Source organism: Lotus japonicus, chromosome 6 (assembly GCF_012489685.1).
Source record: "Lotus japonicus ecotype B-129 chromosome 6, LjGifu_v1.2".
NCBI classification, from domain to species: domain Eukaryota; kingdom Viridiplantae; phylum Streptophyta; class Magnoliopsida; order Fabales; family Fabaceae; genus Lotus; species Lotus japonicus.
This window is the reverse complement of record NC_080046.1, coordinates 21,714,980-21,739,091: the sequence shown is the minus strand read 5'-3', so window position 1 is coordinate 21,739,091 and position 24,112 is coordinate 21,714,980. Positions and strand designations below refer to the sequence as shown.

The 24,112-nt window shown below is 35.4% G+C and overlaps 1 protein-coding gene across 3 annotated transcripts; it reads right to left on the bottom strand.

The window, feature by feature from the left end:
- Positions 1 to 4,752: 4,752 nt before the first annotated feature.
- On the bottom strand, positions 4,753 to 17,851 carry LOC130724453 (probable thimet oligopeptidase). 3 transcript variants are annotated; one of them, XM_057575678.1, is made up of 20 exons: positions 17,651 to 17,851; positions 17,422 to 17,543; positions 16,874 to 17,037; positions 16,588 to 16,678; positions 16,203 to 16,382; positions 14,748 to 14,828; positions 14,084 to 14,164; positions 13,482 to 13,574; positions 12,358 to 12,438; positions 12,124 to 12,286; positions 11,698 to 11,818; positions 11,533 to 11,605; positions 10,385 to 10,492; positions 8,473 to 8,570; positions 8,339 to 8,384; positions 7,823 to 7,919; positions 6,760 to 6,833; positions 6,565 to 6,669; positions 6,324 to 6,404; positions 4,753 to 4,957 (listed from the first exon to the last, which is right to left on the bottom strand). In XM_057575678.1, the coding sequence occupies exons 1-20, from the start codon at positions 17,811 to 17,813 to the stop codon at positions 4,847 to 4,849; spliced, it is 2,133 nt and encodes a 710-aa protein (XP_057431661.1). In that variant the 5' UTR covers positions 17,814 to 17,851; the 3' UTR covers positions 4,753 to 4,846. The 3 variants fall into 3 exon arrangements, with proteins under 3 accessions (XP_057431661.1, XP_057431663.1, XP_057431664.1); XM_057575680.1 differs by having other exon boundaries at positions 17,422 to 17,534; XM_057575681.1 differs by lacking the exons at positions 17,422 to 17,543; positions 17,651 to 17,851 and adding an exon at positions 17,120 to 17,389.
- Positions 17,852 to 24,112: the final 6,261 nt, after the last annotated feature.

Here is a 24,112-nt window from a genome sequence, read left to right as displayed (position 1 = left end):
TTCTCCTCTACTCGAAATTATTCTTCTCCCTTGATCTCTCCCTATTTCTCTCTCGGCCTCTCTCACTCTTTCAACCTTTCTTTTCTTTTTTCCTCTGAGTGAATATGTGAATGCAAGTGTGTGTAGGTGCCTTTCTAAATCAGCTTATACACTTGAATGAAAAGAAAACCTCCCCCTTTTCCTTCCCAAAACCCGCGGCCACAAGCCAAGCCCAACTAGGGTTTTCAACTTTTTCTTCTTTTCTCACAATATTTGAAAATAAAAAATAATTATTCAGCCTTTTCTTTTAAAAAAACTGAATATAAAGCTTAAAACAAATAAGGAATATTTCCCCCTTCCATAAATAAAATTCAATCTACTCAATAAACCAGATTTTTCCCTCAATTAATGCAAAACAATAAAAACAAGATCTTCCCTTATCTCTTTCTATTCAAATTTTCGGCCACACATCCCTTGGCAGGGCCGGTCCCGACATTTTGGAGGCCCTGGACAAATAATAAAAATGGACCCCTAATAATTTTAACGTTCAAAATTTCATCAGTACCATTATGTTGGTTTGTTTGGCAACTGGCCTCTTACAACCCGCCCAGGGGTCGCGTGTTCGAATCCAAGCAACGCGACCTTTTGCTTTAATTTTTGAATCCTTTAATTCAAATTAATTAACAAATAACATGTCAAAAGCCAAAACGTGGGATTCGAACCCGCTACATAAAATTAACATACACAGTTACTAACCACTAGACCAGCTTAAGTCATTAATAACATCTTGAACATTAATTATTATAACTAAATTTTTTTTAGAGGAAAGTTTAATGGGAATCATTTTTGGGCCCTTTCTTTTTGGAGGCCCTGGGCTGTGGGCCTGCTTGCACAGGCCCAGGGCCGGCCCTGTCCCTTGGCATCCAAGCAACACGCATTTCACCTCCTTGAGGGTAAAACCTCACAAAATCATTTTATTTCAAAGCACCCAAACAATATTATTTCAAAATAATAATAGTTCACATATTTCATGCAACTTTCACATGCAAACGCCAAGAAAATCACTAACAAGTCACACCTCATTATTTATTCAAGATAAATAATACCATTCATAAAAATAGGGTCTTACAACCTAGCTCGAATCTGATTGTTATAGTGAAGTCTAAAGAATATCTATATTTTAGAAGAAGAAAAAATATATATTATTTAGATTTAAGACATGTATATGATACAAATCTGGTTGGAATAGCTAACCATCTATGAAAAAAATTAAGAGAAACATGATGTATAAATAAGATATTATTTCTCTTGGCGCGTTTGATAATAAAGATTGATTTGATTTTGTCAAAACTTGGTAAACTGAATCAAGAATAGATTTCAAAAACCCTAAAAAATAAAGAGAAAAAGTATAATGCACCGACGGTGTAAAGTTTTTTTACACCGTCAACCAATCAAATTTTAAGGATGTGTCATGTCAATTAATGAAATTAAATAAAAAGAGATATTTTCTCGCATCCTTAAAATCTTATTGGTTGACGGTGTAAAAAAACTCTACACCGTCAGTACATAGAAATTAAACTAAAAAATAAAAGGAAACAATAAATGTAAAATGTAATGTGGTGTAGTTAAAAAAAGGAAAAAATTATGGGTATATTAACATGTTTAAAAATAAAGATTGTTTTATTTTTCTCAAAAATTGATGGATTTCGGATCACAATGGTATTTTTTTTGGTGAATGGGAAGTAAGATCAAAATAGTATTTGACAACAAATAATCTTCATTTTTTTTCGAAGATTCTCCGTATTCAGTTTTAAAAACGAAATCGGAGTGATTACAAATAAATTAAGGTCCTATTTAGAAAAAAGCTTAATGAAGCTCTTATTGTCATGTCATAAGCGCTTATTTTCATAAGTTATTTCTTAAAAAGAATTATTGAAATTAATTGAAAATGAGCTATATATAAGCATAAGTTCTTTTTCATGAGTTATGCTGAGTGGCTTATGAAAATAAACCCAAAACAGCTTATGGTAGGTCATAAGTTGTTTGCATAAGCTCTCTCAAACACTAACATAAGCGTTTATGTTATCAGATAAGCTCAAATATAAGTCGTTCCAAACAGGGCCTAAAGAGCAAAAGGGAGTGATTACAAATAAATGTGACATTTGAATCATGAAAACGGGTTCAGATCCTCTCATGTGGATTTCTCTCAATTTTTCTCTAGTGGATATTTGTAGCGGTTCAAAAGCGCCACAAAATTTTACCAGCTACAAAAAATTGACAGAATTTGTGGGAGCTGGCAACATTTAAGCTTTATACATATTTTCAAGTGTAACAAAAAAGCTTTATACATATTCATTTCAATTTCATTAACTTTTATGTTTTTTTTACATCATATTTTATTTCATATATAATTTGAAAATTGGAAAACATACCAATTATATGTTGGCTTAACTGCACATGTTATCATTCCTCACTTAGCAATTTTGGTTTTCTATCTAATTTCATCCAAAAGTTAACGATATCCGGGTTAAAAATTATACAAAAAATAAAAACCAGAAAATGATGAATGTTCATCCACTTCAAAGAACCTTCTTCATCTTTCCCAAAAAAATCCAGAAAATAAACATCTTCATCTCTTAAACATATGCATCTTCTACATCTTCATCTTCAACTTTTTTCCCAAAAACGCAATGTTATTAAAATCCAAAAAATATTATCGAGAAAATCAAAGTGGTTTATCAGTGTCCCATAATGCAAATCTGCAAGTCAAGATTAACTTTGGAAGATTCAAAGTGAGTTCGTGGGAAGAGGAAATCTGAAACCCCTAGCGATAACCCCTACCAGATTTGTGATGGTGGAGGTGAAAAAACCCCAAATCCAACCCTTTCTATTTCCTCTAATTCTCTATTCTTCTCTCAACAACTTCAAAGTTTATAGCCACTTTGGTGAGGGAGGATGGTTTCTGAGGAGGATGGTGTAGGGGTTTGATTTCTGTCACAAAAAGGAAGGAACTTTAAGGAGGAGGAAGAAAAATGGTGAAGGGGACTGGTTTCTAGTGTGATTTTCTTTGGATTTTGGTTGGAGGTGATTTGATTATTGGGTAGTAATTTTTTAGATGAGAAAGTTTAATTTTTGAAAATAATGGAAAAGTGGAGAAGAAAGAAGAAGACCCAGAAAAAGAGAGGAAGAGGAGGCATAATAAAAGACGATGAATGAGACTGAAGAATGTGAGGAGTAGCTACCAGTTTGGTGAGTCATGAGTGGGTAATGTAGAATAAGTTTTGCTTGGGTTGTATATTCTTTTTCTTTTGTCATTATAACATGTTTGGTTGATCTTTCAATAAAAAAGGACAATCATGGTATGAAGATGAATTCTGGGTTATTCATATGAAGATGATGAGTGTTTTGATAAAAATAGAAGTGTTACAAGAGGGGTGTTTGAATTGTGTCTTAAAGAAAACGATCTTTTCAAAAGTTTTGCTTACAACTCAAATCGTTTTGAAATAGTTTTGTATAGTGTATTGTTTTAAAATGATTTTAACCGATAAAAAAAGACAATAAGCAAAAACAACACGAGATTTTTATCCTGGTTCACCCAATATTGGCGGGCTACGTCCCGTCTTGGCTTTCACCAAGATTTTCACTAAGTATTAAATAGGACTTTGTAAAATTCAAACGTTAAATACCTAACTCTTTAATCTCATGTTTTGAGTAATAACAACATTCTTAATTGCAGTCGTGCGAGATACAAAAAATTTCTCCTAAGATCTTCAAGGAAATCATTGTCTATCTTCACTAACATCTTTAGACCATAAATCTAGTTTGAAGATAGTAACATCCATTGTTTTTTATCAGTCAACGAAAACGCCAATGTTCATACCTTTGAAGAAATAAGTATAGTCTGCAAAAGAAGTTTAAGTTCAAAGTCGAAGAGGAAATAGCTAAAAGACCTAAATTACTGTCACGTGAGCTAGAAAAGGCTCAAGGGAAAGTACAATGTTGTCAAACATGTCATATCAAACAACTATTTATTAAGTCCAACTTGAACTCAAAGAGAAAAGATCCACGGCACAAAGCTTCTACCTACCTTTTGGGTCACCTTTTTGGAAAACGTCTCTGAACCAAAGTAATTCAACGGGCAAAATCATTAAATGTAAAGTAGATGACCGTTTGTACTATGTTTGCATTCGATGTTCAACAACGGAAGGAAGACAGCACACAATGCAACATCTCTTTACATCAAGTGAGAGTATAAAAGGAAGACTTGAAGGGCTGAAGGCACAATGAACATACTCAAATTTGAAAAGCAAGAAAAAGCTCAGCCTTAAGAAATCTATCATTCAACAACTTCAGAGCACTTAGACGTTTAAATCTTCTTTGAAATATTCATAAGTGTAATCTTGTACCCACACTTAAAAAGAGTAGCTAGATCTTAAACTTTCTATATCCCTCTTTGTGAAGATATTCAAGTAGAAGAAAAATCTCTTCTTGAATTTAGGAGAAGTTCTTGATAATACTTGATTATGGAAAAGTCTTTGAGAATATTTGTGAGAAGAAGTCCTAAAGAATACTTATAAAGGAGAAGTCCTTAATACTTGTTTGGTATTGTGAAAAAATTTAAAAACTAATATTTATTTTAAAAATGTTGTTTTAAAAGACACAATTCCCTAAAAGTCATGCCAACCATAAGTTTAAAATAAAATATACTTTTTTTGTATAAGCTAAAATATACTCATTTTTATACTGAGATTAATTTTGGATGAATACCGATGGTTTAAAAAAAACCAGAAGCAGTATGTTGATTAAAATGTCAACAGAGATGTACCTAAAAAATTGTCTAAAGACACCATAATCGTCGATAAAAGCCTTACAAAATATTATTGGTTTTGCTCTCAACGTAAGCCTGAATTGATGGTTCTCTTCCTAGAAAGTCCGATAGCACTTCAATAGAATCCTTCGATCGGCCTGGGGCCAATACCTGCAAGTGTTGTGAATCAAGCACGCCAATAAATACAACAAAATTTCCAATATATGAAATCTGTTTCAAGAAACCAATAAAGTGTTGCGTGACATTACTAATACAAACAATTAGAGTACAGTGAAATTGCGAATGGAAAATATAGAAATTAAAATTTTATACAATTTTTCATATGAAATTCTTTTGTTTGAATCCTTTCTACTCCCACATTTAAAGGGACATATATAGATTCTTAATATATTTCAGTGAAAAATTGGAATAGCATTAAAATTAAACTCTTTTCATAACATACACTTACAAATATAATATAAAGTTTTCCGATGTATCAAAAGAGAAATATAATATAAAATAATTGATGTATTTCTTTTAACATGGTACCGGAGCTTTCTGATCCAAGAACCTAATTTTGAAATTTTTGAAATATGACTGGTTCGAACCAGTTTAGGTTCAATAGCATCAGTTTTATACCATTATGACCAGTTCGAACAGTTTAGGTTCAATAGCATCAGTTTTATACCATTATGACCAGTTTAGGTTTAATAGCATCAGTTTTATACCATTTCTTCAAATATACACCAGTCACTTGACCAGTTGTTCCAATTCAACCAGTCGAACCGGCTGGTGCAGTCTGGATTTCATAATTAGCCCTCTCTAGTTCCATTGAACCCAATTTCATCTTCTGGGCCCTCTATTTGAGAGGTGTATAGTCTCTCTTCATCACTGTCATCCACGTTTCACTAAAAGATCAATATCTGAGGTGTCCAACACTGGATCCAATACCTAGATCCCCATGTGCTTTTTCCAAGCAACCCCTCTATAATATAGGAGAAACTTAATAGAGAAAATTATTTGAGCTACTCAGCCGCTTTACAGGTCTGGTTTTAATGTTTTATGGTTAAAAACTCATGAACTCATGAACATCACACTAGTAATTGGGACCAAGATTGATGTGAATGCGCATGATGATGGGACTAAAAACTCCATGAACATCTCATTGTTTGTTTTCTACTAAGATTGATGTGAATCTGTAAGATGAGATAGGGGACCAAGCAAACTGCCAATTAATTTCTCTTTTGTTTGCAATCCATTGAACCCACCTTAACATTGCTGGTTCACTATATGTCTTATACGACATGCTATGACATGGAAGACAGCTCAAAGTGTTTACTCCAATAGTACCAAGACCTGAATGACTAAGTGGTTTGGAATTGGATTCTTCTTACCCGGCATTATTGTAATAAAAAGTTGAATTTTGGCATGTGCATTGTCTATGCTTTAAATGACTCTCCCATGAGCGGGTCAATTAAAAATATAATATGAATTCAATCATGAGTCTTCAACCAACAATTATACTTCTAGTAGTTACCTTGTTCCTGAATTGCATGCCTACGTGCTGGTTTGAATCATCATTGCAAAACTTTGAGGCGAAAATATCAGCAGCAAAAACCTGAAACATTTCAGGATATAATTTTAATTCTTCGAACTCAATGATCAGGAAAAAATTTCTCCGCAAACAATGATGTCTGGAAAACTACATGGACGATTGAAAACTAAGATGCTTGCAATGAAAACTGATTATTAAGAATTTTGCAATTGATTTATTCTACCTCACTCCACATACTACTGTAGCAAGCTGCTTCGCAACCAATAACACTTTGAGGAATACATGAAGCTGGATTGGTTCCTTCTAATGCCGGCAATCCTAACATCACCTGGGAAATGAAATTTACTAACAACTTTCTATCAGGCCTTTCATTACAAGCCCTGAATTTCAAATTGGAACTAATGTTAAATTCATTTACCTCAGGATGAAGATTCTTGAATAACTCTTGAATGTCAATGTTATCCGCCGAATGTATGATTTGGTCGAAAAGACCTGACAGCAAGCAGATCTTAAGTTGAATGAATAATATTTAAAAGCCATCAACATCTGACTATTAGAATCAATTGAAAACCCCACCAAAAGCAATTAAACAGACCGTGACTAATCTAAAGTAATGTCGATAGATAAACATTATGCCTTTTCTCAATAAAATCTAACTGTATGTTACTTATCTAACCTACAATTGGACACTTTCACTTTTAAACTCAAACATACATTTATGGATACGCACACAATATATGAGGGACTGTGTGGTTTAGATTTAAGAAGCAATGACTTTGAAAGATTAATGTTAGAAGAATTGATTTTGAAGAATTAATGTTAAAAAAATATTTATGTTTGGGAATGTGATATTTTAAAAGTGGAGAGCAATTGATTTTATTTCAATATTAACATATAATCACTTCCCCAGCATACATATATGTATAAATTTTTATAGGTTCCGCACCAAGAATCAATTTTATTTACCACAGAAGTTCGAAAGTTTTACTTATCTAAAAATAAATTATACTCACCACATGTAAGAGTTCAAAAATATTAACCAAACATGTCCACCACTAGACCAATTCAGTTTTCACGCCACAAACATATTTTTGCATCTAAACAAACACGCTTTGAATTAAATCCCAGAGTTATGAACTATTCCTTATTCTGCTGAGATCATTTCATTGTGTTTTTTTTTTGATAGGCAAATGTTAGTGGTTAGTTGTTAGTAATTACAAATGCTCCTCCTCAGGGTTCGAACCCTGGACCTCCATCTCCAACACCTATTTCTACCCTTAGCTCAACCAAGTGAGATCATTTCATTGTGTAAGACAATGGTACTACCATTTATAAGAAAACAAATACAGGTTCCAGTGCAATTAATTCCCATAGCATAGTATAAAAATAAGAATAAACTAATATAATTATATAAGTAAAACCATAATAAAAACTAGTAATATAAATTTCAATTGTCAGAATGAAGAAATAAAATAGCATACAGTATAGAATCTCTTGCTTCAATTTAATTGCAGACAAGGAAGTCCTCCATCTTTTAATTGATTTGCATAAGTCATCATTTATAGGCTTTGTGATATCCTGCAAGTCGCAAACTTAATAAATTTAACTACTACCTTCGTTCCTTATTATAAGAACCAAAAAACTACATCACACAATTTAAGAAATCTAGTTAAAATAGTAAGTGCATTAAATTTGTTCTCAATTAAAATAGAATTTCCAAAATTGCTTTTATAACACGTTTTTATTAATTTCTATGCCTCATTAATGCTTAGAAGAGTGGAAAGAAAAAGTTCACTTAAATAATGGTATTCTTGAGAAAATAATTAATGCACCACAAATTTCCAGTTCGCTCTTATAAAAATGACCAATATGCACCTCCAATTGGGTTCATATAATAAGGAACGGAGGTAGTCCAAAAACAATATGCATTTATGCATGTACAAATCCAACCATGTAAGTTTCAGAAAACTATTGAGGGAAGAATTGGAAAAACTCACCTGATGAAATCCAGAAATCAACTTCAGAGAAAAGCTTTCGAAACACCTACAATTTCCACATGTAGGAAGAGTGAATTAGTGTATAATTAATTAAACGTTTAATCAAAATTAGAATAGGAGATTAACTTTGTTACCAGTTTTCGAGCAGTTTAGCAGGTATCTCCACAAAGTCAGGATCAACAAGTAATCCAGAAATTCTAGCAAATGAAGCACGGTTGCAAATTTGTTGAACCTAAGAGTGTATTTTTAGGAAGACTTCAGAATAAAGTGAACCATGAAACATTTTGCACACAAAAACTAGGCATTACCATATCTCACATTTACTGCAGGAAAATAGACATTAAAATAAACCTCTAAGGTTTAAATAATAGGCATTAATATTGATTTGGTTTAGCATAAATTTTCTAAATATAAATTTGAATATTTAAGATGACAGGTGATTTGAAGAGACTTCATACTTTAATTGATAAATAAGGGATTTAGAGGATTTGCACCTAATATTTAGAACAGAAAGTTGTTCTCTCCAAATTTCACTCAACTCAACATAACAATAACACATATCACTCTGGTTGTGGCCATCATTCAAATTCATAAAATATATAGATGCGATCCAGTCTGAAAGTTAATGGTGTTCTGAGGATGCTGTCCTTTTTCTTCCAATGTATTTTTCTTCATTACTTTGTTATTATTAAAGTTTTTTTAGTAAACTCGTCTTTGCACATGATAATACTGTGTTTTCTTTGATCAATTTCGACTTTGATTTTTCTTTAAAATTTACAAAATCTGGATTTGAACGCACCTTGAGTGAGACGTTATTGATTTGTAAAAGAGAAATTTTAGTTAGTCATTGATTGTGGAGTGTTGTTTTCTGTTGAAGATTCCACACTATGGAAATACAAGTTTTTTCTGACACTCAAAAGCTATGGATTGATAAGGTGAGTGAAAAAGAAGAGGAGAAAGATTCAACAAATGGACACATCTTCCCAATGAGATCCTAGAACTGATTATGAAGCGTCTGTGCCTCACAGATTACCTTGCATTGCGCTCAATATGCTCCCCTTAGAGATGTACCGTTAGTAATGCCATTAGAAACAGGCATTGTTTCCCTTTACCTGAACTGTCACTAATTGTCCTTATAACCAACAGAGAGGTACTTTCAGCTTGAGAACAGAACGTGAACAAAGCCCCAAAAGATCAATATTTGAGAGCACACAGATTACCTGTCATGATTATGTTAAAAACGACAGTTTATTAGTCTTCTTCTTCTTCAATCCAGCGACTAATTGTCATGTCTCGGTCACATCGCCGTTGTACTTTCCCTCTAACTCTCCAATCCAAGATAAAAAATTGTTTACGGGAAAAATGGAGGCCTCTTCCACACTAAGTTATTGTAATAAATCAAGTTGTTATTTGGCTGATCTCTTGGAGGACATTGCATTTTATAGGCTCTTTGACAACATGGAACATGATTGAAACTGATAAGGATTCAAGGGTTCATTATTTTGATTTGGAAATTATGGGTACCAAGTTGTATGTTTGTACTGACAACCCCTTGTATTCCATATTGGAATATGATCTTGTTGAGCCGCAAGAGGAATAAAACTTCGGGGGATCATCACTTTGGGCTGACAAGAGCAAGACCATGGTAGTTGAATCGTGAATCGTATCGTGAATCGGAAGACCTATTTTTTTTTACTCGTGAACCTAACCTAAACCCCTAACCCCTAATGAACTTTCAACTCCTAATTTCTATTCTACCCTAGTTCTCCCTATGAAACTTATTTTTTATCTGTCTAATCCTACACTTTCCATTGTGCTGGACCAGTTATAATCATAAATCACTATAAAGAACACGAAAAGAAAACCCAAATGTAAATTTATATGTGAATGCGAACATGTTCAGAAAAGGATCTCAGCTCTACGCAACTTTCATTTTGTCCCACTTTATCCCAAACTCAAATAAGGAAAGTATAAGAATTATAACGCAACTCATGATAGATGAAAATATAATTTTAATGAAGAAATTATCCTTCATAGAAAACATACCACATGGCCAAACTCGTGGAAAAGACCAACCACCTCAGAAAACCGCAATAATCCAGGGCTACTGTCAGCACCCTTTTGACACTGGGATATTAGTAACGCAATTGGTATCTGCACAAACATTTAAAATGGACAAAAATTAAGAAATAGAAAGAGAGCCATAAATTTTATCTGTAAAATAGTCAAGATTCAAAGATTTAAAATAAACAAGTGGTCATGTATGGAGAACATGTTGGTGTCACAGACACAGTAAGGATTGAAAAGTGAAAACCCAAAAACAGAAATCAAAAAAAATGTCTCGTACCAGCCATGCACAAAAGGTCTATCCATGTGATATAAGTAAGTTCTATCACTGAAGTGCCTTCTTAACTCATGATGGCCAAATAGAAATGGACAATAAGGTAGAGACTACAACTCCAAAACCAAGAACTTTATCGAGACAACAGTTCTCATTAAGATTGATTGCCATAAAATTTCCAAAATAATATTTTAGTGTTCTTGTTGAATACTGGATGTGGCCCGTGTTGGAATACAATGGCATGCCAATGACATGCTTCAAAGGTTCGAAAAAGACTAAGAGGTAAAATCTTGGGTGATTTGCAAGTTATGCTGCTCTCTAGGCCTAGCTATGTGTGGGTGTGACTCGACAGAGTGCATGCATTTCAAGGAGATTTATGCGGTTACATACGCAAGGGTTGTGATTACGGCTCTATTCAGTGTTCATTGCATGGCCTTCCTATTTTAAGGAAATGTCTCTATCTATCTAAGATTGGACAGCTTCAAGTCTCCTCTTAAACAAGATAGGAACCGTCATGGAAAATCTACATATTAAAAAAAATACACCAGAATAATGTTGATTACTTGGTAGATAATGGAGGAATATTCTCAAATAATGTTCTAGAACAAGACAAGTGAAACATAATTACTGGAGATGCCAGCAGAGACAAACGGCAGAACTAGCTACACTTTTAGGGTTTCAATATTCAAATTAGCATGAAAATCATGAAAGCGGCACTTCCATAATAAAGAGAAAATAAAGAGAACATGTCATTCCCAGGAGGTGTAGAGAAAATTGTAAATCCAACTACATAGAAAATGGTGCTCACAGTGAAATTTGATAAAATTTAACTTTATTCAGTTAAAAAAATAACCTGTCGTGACCCGCTGATTCTTAATGCACTGTTCTGGAGAGCCACCACACAAGTATGGCCATATTTTCCTTCCCTGTAAAACTTAACAATATGAGCCTACTTTTAACTTTGACTAGCAAGCAGAAACTTAAGGCATTAAATTTTCAAATAGTTATAAAACTCAACCTTGAGAACAAATCAAGGTAGCAATAACCTAAGAGTTCATTAGAACCTAAGTCAAGTACTGAAAAAACACGAACATCACAATGCCAAACATCAGCTCCTGCAATTTCTTCAAACCTTAAACCTGCCCACAAAACAACAAGAATGACTATCAATGTTTGTTCTATTATAGCATACAAATTAAAGACACTGGAAATTACAAAAGGATTTTTTGATAGATATTTCAGTCAGGAACAAGTACATACTCATACGGTTTAATAAAGTCAGTAAATTGTTACTCATTAACAACTTCATGGAACATTGTCAAATGGTTAATTATTCCAAACCAGGAAATATTTGACCATGAACTAATTTTCCAGATTAACAGAATATCTGATGGTCAAAGCATTAAAAGTTAAAACATAAGGACAAATTCAGATATGAAATTACCAAAAAGATCTTGGACAATTTTAAAGATTCCAGATAGAACTAAACTAATTGGCAAATATTGCTTGATCTCGCCAAAGTCCAAATCATAATTCTGCTCTTCAGCCCGTTTTACATAATACAGTAGGTCTTCAGTTCCAAATGGTAACTCCCCTTCTTCTTTCCTCTGAAATCAATAAATTTGTAATAAGGGATTGATAAATTAAAGCATATAGCACATACCAAAAATGTGCAAACCTTCAAATCTTTCAATATATCGAGTTCTTTCATAGCCAACTCAGTTAAACTTGTTGACATGCTTTTCAGAAACTCAAACACCTGAATAAAAATTGGAAAGTTAAAAAAAATATAAAAAGTAATCCACAATTAGAGATTAGATTCACGGAAAAAGTGTAGGAAGAAGCACTAAGGTATTAACTATATTAATCTGTTAAATTGCAATTATTTTATGGCAAGTTAAAGACTGCACCTCCATTTCTCTTTTCATTCTACAATTATAAACCTGCATTTGTTTATTCAGTGCTAAATACTGATCCTTGCTATCCTTCAACATTATCCATTATAAATACGCATGGGCTAAACTTGCCCAAACAACCTAAGTGACTTAATATGCTTTAACCATCAAAAGAATTACTGATAAGGGTTATCTTGATGTTTTGACCGTCCATGATGGTTGTATATTTGTACCAGCCAAATGCAAAAGAAACAGAGAATAAAATATGTTTTGTATATTTGTATTTAAAGTATCAGGCCTGAACCAAAGTAATTCAGATCCTGGGGACTGCCTACAATTGCAGAGAAAAGAAAGAAAATGTAAAGTCTCTAGGCAGTTCAACCGTGCCTAGTGTCTCCCAAGTCCAAATTCCAGCTTACTCACCAAACACACTCCCTCAGATTATACTCTCGCCCTTCAATAGACCCATGTGTCCCTCCACTCACTACAGCCATCTAGGTAATTAGTTAGTCTGTTCTCTCACTCCCAAGTCTAATCTAGTGCAGGGCACCTATTTCCTCTTCTCACATACACTCCAGTGAAATTGGGCCTTGGGGCTGCATCATATAAGCTGAAACCTATTCATCCACGGAAAATACCTTCTAGAAGAGAAAAGGTGAGCATAGAGTAGTAAAAAATAAGCGAGTGCTCTCAGAGGTTTGATGGCATGGTACATTATTGAGTTTTACTTCTTTCTTTTTCTAGACAAATTTATCTACTGAAGTCAACTTTAAAATTAGAATTTGCGACAGAACCCTCTTTCACAGACTAAGCCCAGAAGAGGCGTAATTCATTACATAATCTAACTAATTTTCTAATGCTTCTGATGGAAAATATAACCTTGCATCTCTACGACCATTTTACAAACCTTTGAAGGTGTCTTTGTCATTCTAACATCAACAGCATACTCTGCATAGCATGAATAGCCAAGTAAACGAGCATATTTATGGCGCTGTTGCACCTGCATCATGATAATAGAATATCATCACAACATACTTTAATAGCACTTCGGCAATAAACATGTGTAGAACCAAAAAATCAAGAATCATAGAAAGCTATATGAAACATGCTCAAATCAAATGAACCCCATAAATAATTCAAACTTTTAGTTGAACAACTACCCTACAAGTAACATTTGCCATGATCATATACAAATTGGCAATTGCAATGCAGCCACTCAAATCCAATAAATTCAACTGTCTTAATAATCATTGATCATTGTAAGTTCTTTGAATTAATGAAAATATAAAACCTCAATTAAATTGGGACCAGCTTTTTTAACCAAGCTCTTATTAGGAATTTAAGTACAAGAAGTCAATAACAATAGGTTGCTTGCATGTCAATGACCTGTTACAAGGTCCAATTACAAGATAAATTCTAAATTTACAGTTCAATATCATAAAAGAAATATTCAATCATTGATAGCAAATAAGCATAGTCCTTAATAAATAATTCCATGATGAAAATTACCAGGCTTTCTAAAATAGAACGATTGACTTCTCCACATCGATTACCGTATGCTCCCAATACCATCCGTCTTGTAGTTCCTGCCTTCATTTGCTCAATACAGAATTGCAGACCTTGTTAGTACAGTTTCCCTAAATATAAGAGAATACACAAAGATATGCCAAGACACCGAGGAGAAAAAATTGATGCTTTTCTGAAAAGTAAAGAATAACATGTCTTTATACCTATGGAACAAGAGGTATAATTTAGCAATATGCTCTGTGTCAATAAATGCCTTAGCTACTGTCATTAATTAATTATGCAAACTACACAAAATTAAAAAATAATAATAATACAAATATTTCATTGTAAACAAAAAAATTAAAAAACAAATCCTGACAAAAACTGCAGCTGCTCTTCGTACAATGAATTTTAAGAATAATCATAAAGGGAAGGCATTCCAGCTTCTTGGTCTGTCTTTTCCATGTCAAATACCCATAAAAAGCATGAGTCAAGCAGTCATTTCAAAATTTTAAAAGTGCAAGCCCTTATAAAAACAAGAATATCTTAATTAAAAAGTATACAACTGAAATTCAACTGCTTCTACTATTAGAGTATTAGTTATTGGTGTACAAGTGGTGCACGGTTTTTCTGTTGCAACAGTTAGTTAATATTTCATTCATCGTACCTTGCAAAATTCAAGTACAGCTGTGACATGATGACTTTTCAGGGAGATCTTCAATTGTCCATTTTCTGATTTATCTAAACCCTGTGGAGAAATAATTTATTCCACCAGTATTACAAAAACAAAAAAAAAATGCAGAAGCAGTAATGAGCCCCCAGAGAAAGCGTATGCATGAGGAATTAACTAAATTTAAATTAGGTGCCCATATTACACTTATCTGGAGTAATTATGTAATTAATATGTCTAAGATGCGGAGAGAGAGAACTGGTATATTATGCATTAATTATGCCCCTAGGTTAGTCGCACGGTTAAAAACATTCTTGATCTTATAATCTATAATGATTTTATGTTTTTTCCCACTTTCTGGAGTAGTGGTTCCTTTAAATTCTTCTTTCTTTAGTCATGAGTTCATGAGGGGGTTATATTTGGGATTTCAGATTGGAATGGTAGGGGATGGTTTTCGAAAGAAAGGAGAGTCTTAGAACTTGGGCTAGGTCTAACACTATACCAAAAGCTAGTTCGTAAGGTGAAGATTGCCAAAGGTTTTATAATCTATATGTTCTCTAGTTGACATGGGACCACAACACAAAAAGATTGGGTAAGGGACGTGTGAATGATTTTTAAATTTTATTTCCAACACACCCCCTCACGTAATAGTCTATTGGACTTGAAGCGTGGACAATGCAAAGGTCTACCTAATTTGTACTGTAATTTTCTTTTAATAAAAGAATGGGAGCAACAGGAAATGAAGCCTAAACCACTTGGACATAGAGACTCTGATACCATATCACAAACCAACTGCTTTTGGGTGAAGAGACATGAATAAGTTTATATTATATTTCTAATAGAGAGAAAAGACATTCATTGCATATTCTTGTTTGAATGTAAAAGTAAATTTTAGGTATATACATTATCTTTTTTGTTTAGGGAGACAAATAAATGGGAAGCAACGTAGATCAATTTATGATTTTATATTTTTCTATTGTCAAAAGGGGTAATTTAGAGGAACACAATTTCAATTCTCTGAGAGGAAAGCTGAAGGTAAGTTATACCCGCATCCACTTCTTCAATAGGTATAAGTAATACTAATATGTCTGTCCATTCCATTCCCTTTACTACCACAATTCTGTCCCATGTGCAAACACAGTCAGAGATTCTTGTATTGCTTCAACCAATCATTTAGGAATTCAAAGTTCAATGAGGAGCCAATTATTCAGAGCCCACCCAACAAAAGGAGTATTCTGACTTTAAAATAGGTATTATAATATGTGTCCAACCCAATAATAGAAGACAAATGGTTTAGAATAAAATAATATAAGTCATAAATGTGAAGGTTGAAAGTTTGAAAGCAAGAATTTAATATTTGACTTGGGCCAAGATGCAAAAAGGGTAAGGAGAATTTACAAAAACATGCCTACACTTGCTAAGTGGATTGATGGAAGAAGAATCATATTAAACCTTGAGAAACTCTGGAGGTAATCCGCATAACTCCGCCTCATTGAATAGAAGAAACGCGCTATGATCATTGAGATTTTCAATATATCTAAGGCTTAGCTCATCAATCAGAGCCCTCAGACGCTGCAACTCTTCTCGTTTGCTTGCAGTGAGGTTCAATCCATTTCGCTCAAAGTCTCTCACCTGTCACTGGTTAGGAAAGAATCAACATCTGGATTTCATAGTTTTCATGGATAAGTATAATAGCATATGGTACACTCTGAAATAATCACTTTAGCAACATACAATTATACAAGAAGTAACAAATTACTGCCATTAGTTTTCCAGTTAAATTTCTTCCAAAAAAATTAAGACAAGACAATCATACTGACAACTCTTCAGTTCTTACCAGAATTTGAACAAAGCGTTTGGTTTCAGCATTCATCCAATCACCTCTAGCTGCAAATGCTTTAACAACAAGATAGACATCTTCACGTTTGCTGATACACTTGCATGGAACAATGCAGGATTCAGTTTCATAATCCATGAAATGAAAAGACATGAGATCTTAAAATGACAAACAAACAACATCCATTAAATTATACTGAATTGGTAAGGCATTTCTGACCCGTGACAAGTACATGGGGACAGAAATCACAAATACTTTAAGAAACTATAAATCTTTGGCATCAAACCTGCACATGTGAAGATGAGCATCTATTCTTTGCTCTGCTTCAGTACTTGCTTCGCGCACATCCTCCCTAGGAGATACCATCTTTGGAAACACACAAGAATGGATAAGTGGGAACTGCTCCGCTTGCAGTTCTGCCAGAGGTGATATTACATTTGCATATGTAACCTGCAGTTTTTATCATAAAAAAATAAGAAAATGAGCTTGAGGATACTACTGTACATTGTGTGTGAGAGAGTTAGAGATACACATTAAATAAATGAAAACCAATGGTGGTAAGGGTTGTTAATGGCGTAGTGTAGTGTAGCGGCAAGCCCAAAAAGGCTATTTCAAGCGCTATTGCAGCGCTATAGCGGACAATAAATAGTGGAGTAGCGGTGAAACCCCAGGGCGCTATGCTATAGCGCGCTATTAACAAGCCTCTATGAACACGTTCCTTAATCTGATAGAAAAAAAATTGATGCGGCTTCTTCTAATCTTCTTGTTCCAACAGCAAGATTAGAACATGAATAAATAGGCATAACGAGATTGATGAAAATCGATAATAGCTACCTTATTGAGAGGTATCGATGCAACAGAATTATGGACCTTGATTGACTTGGCGATGATTTGGTCTGCCAAATTAAGAATCTCAGATGGAGATAGATTAACACGCACATCAGAACCTGCAAGATCTATAAATTTCCAGAAACTAGTTTCAATCAACTACGACCAAATTTTCAACGAATTTCTGGTCACTGAAAGAGAAGCGTGCGTATAGAGAGGAATTTGATAGCAGTACCTTTCTGCTTCTTTGCATTGTTATCCAAATGGCGCTTGATAGCAGCGAAAGCGATGTTCGCAGCGACTGCGACCACCGCCGCAGTTCCGGTGAAGACGAGCATTCCTCGACCTTTCTTCTGTTGCTCCATTTTTTTCTTACACTTTCCTTCACTTTCCGTCATTTTCTCGGCTCTTTTTGTCTCTTTTGTTTCTCCTTCGGCCAGCGCCAATGCAAATTTTGTTTTCGGCGGAAAATGAAAATTGAAATGTCACAATTGGAAATTTGACCCGAATTTTGAAATTCCGAGTATTTTGTCAATGTTATTTATGAATAATAATACAATTTTTTTTAAAGTATTATGCAAATTAATTTTAAATTCTACTTACAAGACATTATTAGACAATTAAGCTTGGCGCGTCGTGCTTAATTATACATCCCAGCCATTTGTCGATCTGTCGGGCACTTTACTATTTGCATCAGGGTGGTTCGTCCCTGGATCAAGTCGTGCTATTCGACTGCACGGTGTCTGCTTAAGTGCATAATCTAGTGAGCCAGACACGACGTCGTTGGATCATATGGCTTTTAGAACCGGCCGGAACAAGAGCCCCCTAGCTTGGCGTGTCATTATTGACATGTCAAGCTTCTGACATTTGCTGAGATCCTTTTGGATTGCCCGAGGGCACTTTTTCGGCCATTGTTTGTCGATTGCCCAAGTTGTGGTTAATGTTGCTTTTGTTTGTGCCTATAGCCATTCAGTTGTGTCTATGTTTGAAGGACGATCGCGAGTAAAGCGCTCTGATCAGGAGATGACCATAAGACTGAAGTGTCACCTTCTTCCTCGACCAGTGTGTTTTTTAACAAAACATTTCATGTTTATTAGTCATCTTTGTAAGATCAAGATTTGGTCATGTGGTACAACTCTATGTTTTGATGATAACAAGTATTTATTTGTGGATGAACAATTATGATACTCTAACGTTTGTCTCGAGTGTTTTGACAAACAGGTTCTGATTCTGATACCAGAAGATATACTAATCAGAAGCCAAGTATCCCTTGGTATTCCTTCTGAGGGGGAGTATTTCGTTTTATGCTCTTACTAATTTTTTCCACCTTCATTCTTTTTGCTTATGACAAAAAGGGGGAGAACTAATAGTATCTTGACAACTCCCTTATGTGATCAATTTCTATGCTCTGACGATACATTCTGATTGATGTCATCTCTTTCAATGCTATGGTACATCTTATGACTCAATTAACACTGATCACATACTTCAATATAGCTCAGAATCTAGATACTTCTAACGTGGTTGATAATAAGTATTAGATTCAGGGGGAGCTTAGCTCAGAATCAAGCTTGAGTCTTGGATTCAGAAGGAGCTAGATAAACTATACACATCAGGATAAGTTTTAACTCTGATACCTTATACTCTGAGTGTATTCAGTTTATTTGTGTACCGTTATGGATTTGGATTGGACCGAGTGTGCCTTCAAGTAGGATGAACGTCCCAAGAATGAAGTAAGGAGGCTCGAAAGGAAGACAACCAAGCATGTGGTGTAGTCTAGATTCATCATCCATTTATCCTTAAGACTAGTCAAAGGAGTTAATTATTATTTCCTTGATTTCCTCCCCTATTAATGTAGCATGGTCAACTTAGTAATGTATCTTTGACTAGGGTTTGGGTTCACCAACTATATAATGGGGAGCTAGTGATGTATGATCCATGTTCAACTTTTCACCTGAATAAGGCTCTAAGCGTTTTGCTCATCCATTCTTTACCTTAGTGTTTTTATTCTATAACATTGGCGCCCACCGTGGGGCTCGGTAAAACTCTCCCAACCTCCACAACAACAACAAAAAAACGTAGATCAAAGTCATGAGCGGATTCACCAGATCTATTATCGACTGAGTACAACGATGGAACAAGATAAGTATCTTGCTAATTTTTCCTTTATTTACACATTGTTGATCTCTCTAAAATACTCACAACTTTGTCTATGATAGTTGCTCTTCAAATTGTGCTAGATCTCTTCGTCATCACTCCCTAACCTCTCCAAAGTAGATCACTTTATGATTGCAGAATTGGTGGCCGCAGCTATCCCAGTCCCAATTGCGCGATTCTTACAGTTAACATCCTTCTTGTTTGACTCAGCCTGCTCTAGATCCTGAGTCGGACATTCATGCATTGACATGCCAATTTAAGTTGATCCACTTCTCTGATATATATGCCACCAATCAATCTTATTCCTTCAGTCAAGGGAATAGGGATATCGAATTGGTGAAACACTTTTTCAAAAATATTAATCAATTAGTAATCTTTTAACATTCTACAAACATCTTGCTGATTACTAGTATGTCCGTAAAGTACATTAAATTGCATTAGATACACATTTGAAATGTTTGAATTGTTGGCAGTTTATCGGAAAAATAATTATTACTTGATTGCTGGCAATATTATTGGAAAGTCCTTTCATAGTCATAGTCAATTACATTTTAAACCTTTTATTTTCATTAATATCATTTATTACCATTTATTACTTTTCATTTGTAATTTGATACTCCCTCCGGTCCTATTTATAAGCAACAAAAAAAAAAATTCACATAGTTTAAGAAAGGCTTAAATACTCTGTAGGTCCCTGAAATTGTACCCCGTATCAAAATAAGTCCCTGAAATTTTTTTTTCCGATTCCGGGTCCCTAGAAAAATTTATTTGATCAAAATAAGTCCCTACGCCGGAGAAGACAGTGGTTGCCTCCTCATTGTTTCCACAAACCATGAAATAACATGTTTAAAACACTCCTAGACCTTCATATATCTGATATGGGCGAAGAAATCGCAAGAAACAAAGCTAAAACGAAGAAACCGAGAAGCTCCATAAATTCCGGCGAGAAGAAATCAACTTGCGACTGGCCTTTTCTCTTCAACTGTGACGACCCAGCCCACGAGACCACCACCACTGAGTTCCTGAGGACGAGACGAAGCCGGACCAACACCCTGGTCGTAGCGCCGCCATGACCGCCGTCGTCAACCACCGTCTTCTCCGGCGTAGGGACTTATTCTGATTAAAAAAACAATTCCAGGGATCCGGAATCGGAAAAAAAATTTTCAGGGACTTATTTTGATACGGGGTACAATTTCAGGGACCCCTAGAGTATTTAAGCCTTTAAGAAATGTAGTAAAACTAGATAAAATGCATTAAATTTGTCTTGAATCAAAATAAACTTCCAAAATTACCCTTTGTTATTCGTGTTGGAAAGTGGGAAAGAGAGAGAATAATTAATGAGACACATTCTACAAGTTAGAATTAATAAGGGCATCATTGGAAAAAAATAATTAATATAGCTCAAACTTTCATTTGGTTCTTATAAAAAAGAACAAGATTTTTCTTCTCTTTCATGCTTATAAATAGGACCGGAGGGAGTATCTATCTTGTTGTTACGGACGATCAAATGACTCAGTATTTGGGTGGTATTTAATATTGTTATTTATTACTCCATATCATTGGTTAATTTTGAATTTTCATTCAATTACTTCCCTTATTTCTCCGAAGACAGTTAGCAAAATTTGTTGGCTAATCCCTGCAAGCTTGTTGTTGAAGATCAGCGTCCCAATTATATATATATTGTATCATTTGTTTTGAAAGAGTTTCTATTGTATCATATAAAGAGTCTTAAGTGACGTTTGCGCAAGTTCTCTGATTTTTCAGTAATATACGTCATACGATGACTACTGCAAGCACGCGTTAATTCTCCAACTAGATTTGAAAAGGGATCAGAAAGCCAAGGAAAAAACTACCGACCAAGCTTTGATCAATGAGACAATGACGTCAAGACCACCAAACACTTACCATGCTTTGACGCCAAGTGCGTTTATACCTCCGCCGACTTCGGTTGCGCGTCGAACCTCACCGCCTTGTCCTCGATCAGGTGCGTTAAACCTCCGCCAACTCCGGTTGCGCGTCGAGCCTCACCGCCTTGTCCTCGGCGACCAGGTGCGTTAAACCTCCGCCAACTCCGGTTGCGCGTCGAGCCTCACCGCCTTGTCCTCGACCAGGTGCGTTAAACCTCCGCCAACTCCGGTTGCGCGTCGAGCCTCACCGCCTTGTCCTCTCGACCAGGTGCGTTAAATCTCCGCCAACTCCGGTTGCGCGTCGTGCCTCACCACCTGGTCCTTGACCGGGTGCGTTAAATCTTCGTTAATTCCGGTCGCGCGTTGAGCTTCACCGCATGGTCCTCGACCAGGTGAGCTAAACCTCAGCCAATTCCATTTCTACATCGAGCCTCACCGCATGGTCTTCGACCAGGTGCGTTATACCTCCTCCAACTTGGCCCTCGCGCCAGGTGCGTTAAACCTTCGCCAACTTCGGTTGCGAGCCTAACAACTTGGCCTTCGCGCCAGATGCATTTATAACCTCTGCTCGACCTCGTGTCGCGCGTCGAGTCTTACAACTTTTCCCTGTGCCAAGTGCAATGCATTGCAAATAAGTTGAAAGAGAAGAATTCGCTAAATCCCGCGAGAGCACAAATATGAGGAATTAAAGAAGTTAAGAACTCAAAACCAAGGTTGGCTTAAAGAGATAAAGATGAGATTCAAACCTGGCATCCCAAAGTAAAAGGCCTCGAAACAAACAACTGGCTTAAAGCAGCACATGCCCAGCTTTAAAGGCTTTTGTGCCTAGTTCCTAGCCACAAGCCTTGGGGGAATGTGTACCGTTATGGATTTGGATTGGACCGAGTGTGCCTTCAAGTAGGATGAACGTCCCAAGAATGAAGTAAGGAGGCTCGAAAGGAAGACAACCAAGCATGTGGTGTAGTCTAGATTCATCATCCATTTATCCTCAAGACTAGTCAAAGGAGTTAATTATTATTTCCTTGATTTCCTCCCCTATTAATGTAGCATGGTCAACTTAGTAATGTATCTTTGACTAGAGTTTGGGTTCACCAACTATATAATGGGGAGCTAGTGATGTATAATCCATGTTCAACTTTTCACCTGAATAAGACTCTAAGCGTTTTGCTCATCCATTCTTTACCTTAGTGTTTTTATTCTATAACAATTTGTATAGAGTTGTTCATCAAAATACATGGTTTTGTCATCATCAAAAAGGGGGAGATTGTAAGATCAAGATTTGGTCATGTGGTACAACTCTATGTTTTGATGATAACAAGTATTTATTTGTGGATGAACAATTATGATGCTCTAACGTTTGTCTTGAGTGTTTTGACAAACAAGTTCTGATTCTGATACCAGAAGATATATTCATCAGAAGATCTAAGGATCAGAAGTTCTGAGGATCAGAAGATCTGAAGACCAGAAGCTCTGAAGGACCAGAGGCTCTGAAGGTCCAGAGGCTCTGTAGGTCCAGAAGCTCTGAAGGTCTAGAAGCTAAGAAGTGAAGACTCTGAAGTCCAAGAGTAAGCTGACTCTGAAGACCAAGTACTTTCTACTCTGAGGTCCAGAAGCAGAATTTACGAAGGTCAGAGGATCCAAGCTTCACTCTGACTCTGATCACCAAGCTTCACAAGTTCCAACATGAAGCGTCGTCAGATCAGAAGTCAATGGTTAAAGGCAAATGTCTCTATCAAGTAGTACAAGAACAGTGTACTATTCTGACAAGCCTACCTACCAAGGTTCAGCCACAGCAAGTTCTGGAAGTTCCAGAAATGCCCTCCAACGGTCACATTCTCTCAACAGAAATATCCTTTGCACCTTGGACTATTTAAGGCTGAAGAAAAGAAGAAAGAAAAAAAGAGAGAGAAACCAAGAGCTGCAATACAAGAAAAGATTCAAGCCTCTACTTTCTTCATCTGTTCTTATTTGGTTTACACTTAGCTTATTCAGAAGCAAACCTTTGTAAAAACCAACCTCAAACAATTGTTTGTTTTTCCTTAAGGGATCGGGTAGGTCAGTATCCTTAAGAAGACTAGGATCTGTGTATCTTAGTGGTGATTCCTTAAGGGACCAGTTAGGTCAGTATCCTTGAGAAGACTAAGAGAGTGAATCTTAGTGTTTACTAGTTCATTGTATTGTTAGTCATTAAGCAGGTTGCTAGTGCAGTTGTAACAAACTCTGAATAGTGGATTGCCTTCATTCTAAGAAGGAAGAAATCACCTTAACGGGTGGACTGGATTAGCTTGAGGGATTTACCAAGTGAACCAGGATAAAATACTTGTGTGCTTCTCTCTTCTCTCAATCTTTATCCGCAACACCATCTATCTCAGATAAACCGAAAAGATTTACTTTAAATCTTAAGGGGAAAGTTTTTATATTCAAAACTCTATTCAACCCCCCCCCCCTTCTAGTCGTTTTTCACACCTTCAATCTTTTTTGGTTTATACCCAAGCTCCTACAAAAGCAATTCTTATGTTTACATTAATTAAAGATTCGGCTTTTTGTGGGACCCGTAGATGCCTAAATTGTTCAGCAGCTTACTCCTCTATGGGCACGGTTTTGTGAAGAAAACAAGGAATTGTTTCTTGATG

Coding starts and splice junctions, on each gene's coding strand:
- LOC130724453 (XM_057575678.1), bottom strand. CDS start 17,813: ATGACGGAAAGTGAAGGAAAGTGTAAGAAAAAAATGGAGCAACAGAAG. Junction 17,038..17,421: donor CATCGATACCTCTCAATAAG/GTAGCTATTATC, acceptor TAAAAACTGCAG/GTTACATATGCAAATGTAAT. Junction 16,679..16,873: donor GCTCATCTTCACATGTGCAG/GTTTGATGCCAA, acceptor CAAGTGTATCAG/CAAACGTGAAGATGTCTATC.